General features: G+C 41.1%; 1 protein-coding gene across 3 annotated transcripts; it reads left to right on the top strand.

Moving 5' to 3' along the window:
* LOC115426194 (neurofilament medium polypeptide) lies at nt 1-4,590 on the top strand. Of its 3 annotated transcripts, none has more exons than XM_030144198.1 (5): nt 1-866; nt 2,171-2,370; nt 2,468-2,592; nt 2,691-3,228; nt 3,268-4,590. In XM_030144198.1, the coding sequence occupies exons 1-5, from the start codon at nt 116-118 to the stop codon at nt 3,946-3,948; spliced, it is 2,295 nt and encodes a 764-aa protein (XP_030000058.1). In that variant the 5' UTR covers nt 1-115; the 3' UTR covers nt 3,949-4,590. The 3 variants fall into 3 exon arrangements, with proteins under 3 accessions (XP_030000058.1, XP_030000057.1, XP_030000056.1); XM_030144197.1 differs by having other exon boundaries at nt 2-866; nt 2,691-3,304; nt 3,335-4,590; XM_030144196.1 differs by having other exon boundaries at nt 5-866; nt 2,691-4,590.
* The last annotated feature ends 5,592 nt before the right edge of the window (nt 4,591-10,182 follow it).

The raw sequence follows: 10,182 nt of genomic DNA, 5'->3' as shown, positions 1-10,182 counted from the left end.
GATATCTCTTTAACAACAGAGCATCCCGGTGCTGACTCCTGAGTTTTCCCTCCCTCCTATATAAGCTCAACTCTTCCCCTCCTGCTGCAGTCACTTCTCCTCCGGCCCCACCAACATGAGTTTCACGGTGGATCATCACTACTTTGGGCCGACTGCATACCGCAAGGCTCGGCCGGCCTCCGTGTCCTCCAGCGGCTTCCACTCACAGCGCCGCCGCCTCACGTACAGCCAGCCGTCCTCCGTTGACAGCGTGGACGCCTTCAACGGTGACATGACTCGTAGAAGCGAGAAAGAGATTCTTCAGGCTCTGAACGACCGGTTCGCCGGCTACATTGACAAGGTGCGGAACTTGGAGATGCACAACCGCAACTTAGAGGCCGAGGCGGCTGCGCTGCGACAGAACCAGGCTGGGCGCGCCTCTGTCGGGGAGCACTATGAGAGAGAGTTGGGCGACCTGAGGGGTCTCCTGCAACAGTTGACCGGAGAGAAAGCCCGCGCTGCTCTGGAGCATGAACACCTGGAGGAAGACATCCAGCACCTGAGAGCCCGGCTGGAGGATGAGGCGCGCAACCGGGAAGAGTTGGAGGCCGCCGCGCGCGCCATGAAGAAGTATGTTGAGGAGTGCCGGCTGGCAAGGCTCGAGTTGGACAAGAAGCTCCGTGCCCTAGAGGAGGAATCGGATTTTCTGAAAAAGAACCACGAAGAAGAAGTGGCTGAGCTCCTCGCGCAGATTCAGGGCGCGCAGGTGAGCTTTGATCTGCGAGACTCGCTCAAAGCGGACGTCACCACCGCACTGCGAGAGATCCGCGCGCAGCTGGACAGTCACGCAACGAAGAGTGCCACTCACGCGGAGGAATGGTTTAAGGGTCAGTAAAACTTCAACTAAAACCAACTAACTTCTGTAAATGAACAAAGCGCAAAGTTCTCTGTCCGTGGTGCTGAAGTCACTCACTTGTGATGTGCATATGTAATTGACTGTCACATAGGTTATTACTCTGCCTGGTGCGTACACATAGTATGGTGCTTTTCTTGAGGACAAAGGACAGATGCAGCGTCACATCTTTTGTTAACGGACCGACACCCGTGGCCGAATGCAGAGTCCGCATCTCGACATATAACTTTACAAATAAATCTTTTTACCAGCCTGAAAGATTAATCCTGCACAAATAAGAATGCATCTTCAGGTACTGAAAAAATAGCCTATGTATAGACAGATAATCGATTCGGATGATGTTAAAAGGTAAAGACTTTAATGTTATACAAATTAGATGGCGCACCCTTCTGTGGGTGCATCATTGCCGCAGACCCATCATTTTTACTCAAAGCAGCACCGCAGGAGTGAAACGGCACACAGAGAGGAGACTAAGACTAATTTGCACCCTCACTGTGGGTGATAGTGGGTGTGTTCTTGCATGTCCCCATGTGCGCTGTGTGCCTCTGTTTGTTGTGCGGATGAACTTTACCTTGATCCATAACCTCTCCAAACAGAATAGCTTGAATCAGTCAAGGTCATTGTTCATGTTGGGGAGGTAAGACTGGGTGGGCCATCAGTGCGTTATGACTGGACTTTATTCAGCCTCTAAATAAATTGGAGATATTGACATGAGAAGCAGACCTAAAGCAAGGCAGTAACCGATCCTTTGTTACCACCACATGAGATAAACCATAGATACAGGATCAGATGACACTGCTGACTTTTGTGGTACAATACTAAGGCCAACAAGGACTTCATGTAAACAAAAGCTGGACTGCACACTACAGGATTGTATGATCTATTCATTGACCCTTAAGGTACATTAACATGCTGACTTGATGTCATCAATAAAAGGCCGAAGTAGAGTGACCTTCTATGTGAGGTATCCAGCTGACTGCAGCAGTGAGGCTTATTGAGGCCTGGCAGAGGGAGAGAGCTGAGTCAGACTACTGACTGATGGACACTGTCAAGGTTACCAAGGCCCCCAGTTGTGTCTGTCTGCTCTCTGAGGTCTTATGGACAGAGGAAAGGTCAAATGTGTGACATCAAAATATACACCAAGTGCATAACAATGTAAATTTTAGTATTTTGTACATGTAAATCATGTCAAAAATAGTTATGGGTGTGATGCAGCAAAACACCTTAAATGCAAACTGTTTTCCAAATCATATATATGTGTGTTTACAACTCTTGTAGTGCGCGTGGACCGTCTGTCTGAGGCTGCTAAGTCCAACCGGGATGCAATCCGCGGGACCCAGGATGAGATTGCAGAGTATCGCCGTCAGCTGCAGAATCGCACCATTGAGTTGGAGACTCTGCGGGGAACCAAGGAATCACTGGAGAGACAGCGTATGGAATGTGAAGACAGACATCATGACGACCTCCTCTCACTACAGGTAGGACATTAGACATCCCTTTCACATGTGGTCTGGAAGACTGCACAAACACTGCCATTTAATTTGCGTGATGTGTTTAAATGACTGTGTCTTGCAGGAGACCATCAATCAGTTGGATAGTGAGCTGAAAACCACTAAATGGGAGATGGCCAGCCAGCTGAAAGACTATCAGGAACTGCTGAATGTGAAGATGGCTCTTGATATTGAGATCGCTGCTTACAGGTTGGTCAGCATCTAATACCGCAGAAATCAGTTACTTTGATTTCTCTCGGAAGAAACTGACACTGAAAGTGGCCTTGGTATGTTTTTCTTCATAACAGGAAACTACTTGAGGGAGAGGAGAACCGTTTTGTGTCAGGAGGTGGTCCATATTCCTACCTGGAGGGCAGGATCTCTGCCCATTTAAAAATGAAAGGAGAGGAGATCTCAGATAGAGTCATTGTGGAGGAACAGACAGATGAAACCCAGGTGACAGAGGTGACAGAGGAGGCCGATGAAGAGGAAGAGGAGGAAAAGAAAGAAGGAGATGAAGAAGAAGAAGAGGAAGCAGGAGAGGAAGAAGAGGGTGCAGAAACCAAAGAGGAGGAGGAAGAAGGGGAAGATAAGGAGGAAGAAGGAGAAGAAGAGGAAGAGAAAGGTGATGAAAAGGAAGAGGAGGAGGAGAAAGGAGAGGAAGAAGAGGCAGGTGAGGAAGACGAGAAGCCCAAATCTCAAGAAAAGGATGCCTCCCCTCCTTCAAAATCCCCTCAACCTAAATCTCCTGCTGTCAAATCACCAGAATCAAAGTCTCCACCAAAATCACCAGAATCTAAATCACCAGCAGCCAAATCCCCAATGCCCAAATCACCTGCAAAGTCTCCTGCTGTCAAATCACCTGCAGGAGATGAGTCAAAGTCACCTGTGTCAAAATCCCCACCCAGCAAATCCCCTGAATCTAAGTCTCCCCCTCACAAGAGCCCTGAACCAAAGTCTCCTGAAAAAGAGAAGGCCAAGCCTGCAAAAGATGCCCCTAAAGAAGAGAAGAAAGAGGAGGAGCCAAAGCCCGTCAAAGAAGAAAAGAAGGAGAAAGAGCAGCCTGTGAAGGAGGAGAAAAAGCCGGAGCCTAAGGAGAAAGAGCCTGAGAGCAAAGCAGAGAAGTCTGACAAACCTGACACGAAGAAAGAGAGCAAAGCAGAAGTGCCCAAGAAGGATGAGGCCTCCAAACCTGCTGCTCCTTCCAAGCCTGTAGAGGATAAGCCTGCCTCAAAGCCTGAGCCTAAGGATAGTGCTCCCCCTACCAAGGAGGAGAAACCCTCTGCTCCTAAGTCAGAGAAGGCCGAACCAGAGGCAAAGCCTGTCCCAAAAGCAGAGCCTGAGAAAACAGACACCAAGAAAGTAGAGAAGAAACCAGAGGAAAAGCCTGCACCTAAAGCGGAGCCTGAGAAAACAGAGAGCAAGAAAGAGGAGAAGAAACCAGAGGAGAAAAAGGAGAGCAGTAAAGGAGCAGCTGACAGTAAGGAGGTGAAAGAGGGAGCGAAGACTGAGAAAGCCGAGAAGTCTTCTAGCACCGACAGCAAGGAGGAGAAGGCCAAGAAGTGAGACTGGTACGCTGTGTTTCAGGGTAAGGCAGGGAGATGGAGGTGGAGATGCCAAAGAACTTTGCGGGGGGAGGGGAGGGCAGGGCAAAGAGCAGGACAGCCCAGCTGTTCAGACCGGCACTTCAGTGTCTAAAGCAAAGCAGGTAACGGTATGTAAGCAATAGTGACTTCTGTAGCAAATAAACCCCCGCTCCCAAGTATGGCCATTACACACCCCTGATGCTTCTGATGTATGACTGTAGTGAATGCAGAATGCTCTAAACTCTTTAACTGAATGTGACGACTGCCCTTATTAATAAACAAGTGCATTTAAACTGAATCCCACTGACAGGCACCACTGGGGCCTGTACCTGACAAGCCTTCAAGGGTAGAGATGTCAAAACAATGTTAAGCTAAAGATTGTGACAGATATTGAATATAAAAATGTATATTTAAGGACACAGAAATGTCTATATTATATTTACAGATAGTAAGAAAGACTTGAATTTGCTTGTTGTGCACCTTAACGCAGCTTCTCCCGACAGGTGAGCTGCAGTGTCTCACTCCTCTGGTCTGCAATGCTAGGACAATGATGACTGTGCTATGTATAAACTGCTGAGATTATGCAATATGAAACAGATAAATAAAGAATGAAAAACAAACAGAAGAAGCTTGGAGTGTTTTCTTTGCCTGTATACACAGCAAAAAAGTTTTACTATATTAACCTTAAGGGAAGATGTGTACAGCACAAGTGTCGACCATAATCTTTCAAGGTGTGAAAGGCTGTGAGTGCTGCACTGCATTGCGGCTAAGGAGAGAAGTGAGGGAGGTGCACCCACCCACATCAGCCATCGCACCCTTCCTCACATCCCACAAACCACGTTTATGTATAAATTCACAGCTACAAGAAAAAAAGTCACTTTTATAATTTTGGCCTCACTGCAAAGGGAAACTTAAGTTTATACTCCACAGCATCCAAACTACAACCCTTCATCTATTTAACCTGCTTCTGAAAATAACCATGCTTTTTAGTTCTGCTCACACCTTAGTGTCTGAGTTATTCACAGATATATGTGATCATATGCAGGCGAAAAGTGTTAGTGATTTTCTAATAATACTCACAAATGAGTGCAGCAGATGGTGACAGAAGCCTATCAATTGCAGCTCTTAGCCTAATTTAATGGACACTTTTTTTACAGCTTCAACACTGACTTTGGATACACGTTGGCTGGCATTGAAAGGTTTATCTCCTGAGGGATTACAGTCACCTTACATCACATTCAATCTCACTGTACCTGATAGATGGCCTTGTATTAATGGGAACGACCATGTTATAAAACACATGGCACTTAACTTCACTGCTTTAGGTATTTAAGTGTCCTTTCACAGAATGAAATAATTATAAGATAACTGTTCATGATTTAAGCTTTGATTAACTCTTAAAGACCTAAAACTACTTATGTTTATGTGCCCCCTGAGAGTGATAGGAAGTTCTTAAATTCTCTCTTTGACAAGATGATTTCATCAAGTGAGGGAATCTTAATTTGTGGTGGTGACTGGAATACAATTCTCAACTATTCTGTAGATACAACAAGTAAGAGAAAACATAAATCGCATATGTCAAATACTTAAATAGATTAATCAAAACATTTGACATGTTTGATGTCTGGAGAAACCTCCACAAGTCAGAGAAGGACTTCACACACTACTCAGCTACCCACAGGGTACACTCTAGAATAGACTATTTTCTAATGAATAATACAGATAGATATAGGGTGAGGGGGTGCTCAATAAACACTGCAGACATATCAGACCATAAAGCAATAGAAGTAACTATACATCTGAACAACAGAGCTAAAAACACATTATGGAGACTGAATATTGGTATACTGAATAATGAGACTGCAAGAAAGGAAATTAAAAAAGAAATTAGTGAATGTATAAAAGATAATAAAGATGACCAAATAGAACCAACAATATTATGGGACACAATCAAAGCAATAATGAGAGGGAAGCTGATCTCAAGAACAGCATATCTAAATAAAACTAGGAGATTAAAATATGATAAATTACAAGAAGATCTGAGGAAGCTAGAAAAACTTCATCAAAAGGAAGAGGATAAGCAGGTTACAGACAAGATAAAAGAAGTAAGAGGCCAAATAGATGAAATTCTTTTAGGTGAATTAGAAAAGAAATTGAGATTTGCAAAACAAACTTTTTTTGAATCAGGTCCCAGAGCAACAAAGATTTTAGCAAAACGAATTAGGTCACAACAAATTAAAAATTCAATACATAAGATTAGAGACCCAATAAGTAATAAAACAGTTTGTGATCCAGAAGAAATTGAAACCATATTCAGAGAATACTACAAGTCCTTATACTCCCAATCTGAAATTGTGGATGAAGATAATATCAAACAATATTTATCAAAGCTAGATCTACCCTCCATAGGCAATATACAGAATACTAAATTAACAGCTCCGATCACAAGACAAGAACTAGATAAAGCTATTAGTAAACTAAAAAATAATAAAAGCCCAGGTTGTGATGGCTTCCCTAATGAGTGGTATAAGATCTTTAATGAGGATCTAGCCCCAGTGTTACTGGAATCACTAAACTGGACACTAAGAGAGGCTAAGATACCACCTTCATGGAAAGAAGCAGTAATTTCAGTGATCCCAAAAGAAGGAAAAAATAAAGAACAATGTGAATCTTATCGGCCGATCTCTATATTGAATGTAGATTATAAAATATTCACTTCTATAATTGCTAAACGACTTGAATCTCACTTACCAGACCTAATTAATGAGGACCAGACAGGATTTATTAAAGGCAGACAAACACAGGAAAATATCAGACGAACCCTCCATATTATTGAATACGCCAATAAACAAAATCTAAACGCAGCATTGGTCAGCCTGGATGCAGAAAAGGCGTTTGATAGGGTTATTTGGCCTTTTCTTTTTAAAGTATTGGAAAGAATGGGCTTTAATGACCAATTCATTAGGTGTATACAGGCTCTCTATAGTGACCCATCTGCTAGGATAAAGATTAATGGACAACTTACGGACAGCTTTAAACTTTATAGAGGCACACGACAGGGGTGTTGCCTGAGTCCTTCACTTTTTGCAGTGTTTATTGAGCCGTTAGCTCAAGAAATCAGACAACATAAAGACCTGAAAGGAATAAATTTGGCTAAAGAGGAACATATAATTGGATTATTTGCGGACGATGTTATCGCCTTCCTTCAAAACCCGAACTCAACACTTCCTAAACTTATGACAGTTTTAGAAAATTTTGGGAAAATGTCAGGTTACAAACTGAATGTTTTAAAAACGCAAATACTGGGTATAAATTATACTCCAAGTAAAACCATCAGGCATAAATATAAATTAAAGTGGGATACAAAAATAATAAAATACTTGGGGATACTAATCACTCAAGACTTGTATAGACTGTATGAGATAAATTACAAGGTAATAAATAATAGAATACAGAAAGATATAATAAATTGGTCAACATTAACACTAGATTTGAGTTCAAGGATAGAGGTGGTGAAAATGAATCTATTGCCTAGACTACTCTATCTCTTTTTATCACTTCCGGTCCGAATCCCTGACTCTCAGTTTGTGACGTGGGACAAATTAGTATCTAGATTTATTTGGGCTGGGACAAAACCAAGGGTAAAACTTAAAACACTTCAGTTGGGAAAATTAGAAGGAGGTCTAGCTTTACCTAATCTGAAACAGTATTACTACGCAGCCCAAATGAGGTGTATTGTAAATTGGTGTTCCCCTGAGTATCAAGCCAAATGGAAACATATTGATTTAAATTTAGACATTTCACAACCTCAGACTTGTTTAGGGGGTAAAGAACACACAGAATATAAGGGAGATAATGACATCATAAAAGAACAATTGAGAATATGGAATGTGATTGTTAAGAAATATAATTTGGAAAATGATAGTAAGCTCCTGGTATGGCCTTCCCAGTCAGATAAATTCACCCCTGCTAAATCTGATAATAGATTTTTGAGGTGGAGAGAAAAGGGAATAACAGCCATTTGTACACTCATTGAGGGGAAAACTTTTAAATCATTTGATAAAATAAAAAAACAATATAATTTGGAGGATAAGGATCAGTATGGATATTTACAGGTAAAACATTTTTTTGACAGAGAGATTAAAAGTAACTTATCAGAGGGCAGTGAACTGATCAAGGTCTTTACAGGAGCTTACAAACACACACCCACTAAGACTGTGTCTAAATTATATCAGGGTCTACAAAAATGTAATGGTGTGAATTCATATTATGTTAAATCGAAATGGGAATCTGAACTGAATATTACCCTGTCTGAAAGTGAGTGGCATTCTATGTGCAAAACACAGCTAACATCCACCAGCTCTAAAGGTTGGCGAGAATTTGGCTGGAAAAACCTCATTCGCTTCTTTATTACACCAAATATTAAAAGCAAACAACTGGGAAAACAGCAGCAATGTTGGAGAGGATGTGGACACATGAATGCCAGTCACTCGCATATCTTCTGGACATGTGTAAAAATGCAAATGTTTTGGAACCATGTTTTTCAGACAATGGAGAATATTTTAAATTATAAAATTCCAATGGACCCTCAGACTATCTACCTTGGTCTAATACCTGATGACATAATTAAAAGAGAAGACATTTACTTATTTAAAATTTTAATTCTTGCCTGTAAAAAGGTAATCACAAGGAACTGGTTAAAAAGTGACCCTCTACGACTACAACAATGGCTGGACATTATAGAGGAAATATACTCCATGGAAAAATTAACATTTCAACTGAGGATTAAGATGGGAACTTTCAAGCGAAGATGGGAGAAATGGATCATATTCAAGGACAGAAATTCTTGATATCAGATTGAGTATGGAAAAACTGTCGAATGTATAAGGAACAACATCCCCCTTGTTTTATTGTGTGGGTCCCCCCCCCCCCTTTTTTTTTTTTTTTTGTTATTAAGTGTTGTTATGCACTGTAAAAGTGTTTCAAAACATTAAAATAAAGAGTATAAAAAAAAAAAAAAACTACTTATGTTGCAACTTGTAAATTAATTTTTTCTCAACATTTAACATTTGTAAGCGATTTATCACCAGTTGTTTTTTCTTTAATTATCCACGGCATTGTGCATTTTTCACCAAATATTGGGTGTTCTCCTATATTACTTCACTGATCATGTAGAAGTTCATATAAGCTTAGAGTTAATTTGAAGGATCTTATAACAGAACAGTGTAAATTGTGACTTCAGCCACATACATCATTAAATGAGTATAAAAACAAACATCTACAACCGCTGTCATTTGTCAAACTACTTGAATTTTATTAGAGAATCAATGTAGCAGAACATGAGGGTATTTCTTTCACTACAGAACCTCCGAACATCTAAATGGACCATATTTGATGCTGCTGAAATAGCTGAGAAACTACATTTAAACTAGATTATTTAAATGTATTGAAAGGATAAGTGGTTAAAAAGTTACTAGTCATTTCATATCTGAGGGTTCATAGCATCTTACTTCATATTACATTACCTCATGTCTGAGGTCTGAGTTGGCATCTGATGCTAAACATTTATGGGCCCAGTCACAGTGAAGGGCAGCCAGGAAGTCTGACACATCAACAGGTTTATTTTCTAATGACAAGTAATTATTGTGTCCTGGAGCATTGAAAGCAAAAGGTGTCCTCTCTAAAAAAAATAACCTTGTCTTTGGCCTCTTGTGCCTACAGTAAGATTAAGAGCAGAGCACTTTCCAGACAGTGACTGAACTGTAACACTGGCACAGATACGGTTTTCATCTCATCTACAGTAGATATTCTTGATTCAGCTCTGCAAGGTGCAAGTGAAAACAAATCCAACACTATTTCTATAAATCATTAACAATGACCAACTAAAAATAAAGCTGAAATCTAACAGAACTGGGTTGGGTGTCGCTAATAACCTCTCTTGCATCTATTACTGCAGATTATAATGAAAGGTCAGAGGCTAACAGACAAGATATCATATTCCATAGACGCGAGTCTCTGTGGGAATGACTCAGCTCAGTGTGGGACTGAACTGCAATGGCATAATAATGAGTTTCAACAAACTACACCTACAGAGCAGAGGAAAGGTGAAGGCAGGATAGAAGGCACCGAAGGAATAATAGGAAAATTTAGGAGTGCAATAAAAGTAAGAATGGAAAGATCCTTAAAGACACAGAACCAAGAACCAGACACATGC

Source organism: Sphaeramia orbicularis, chromosome 9 (genome assembly GCF_902148855.1).
Source record: "Sphaeramia orbicularis chromosome 9, fSphaOr1.1, whole genome shotgun sequence".
Classification (NCBI taxonomy): Eukaryota; Metazoa; Chordata; class Actinopteri; order Kurtiformes; family Apogonidae; genus Sphaeramia; species Sphaeramia orbicularis.
This window is presented reverse-complemented; position numbering and strand designations above follow the sequence as displayed.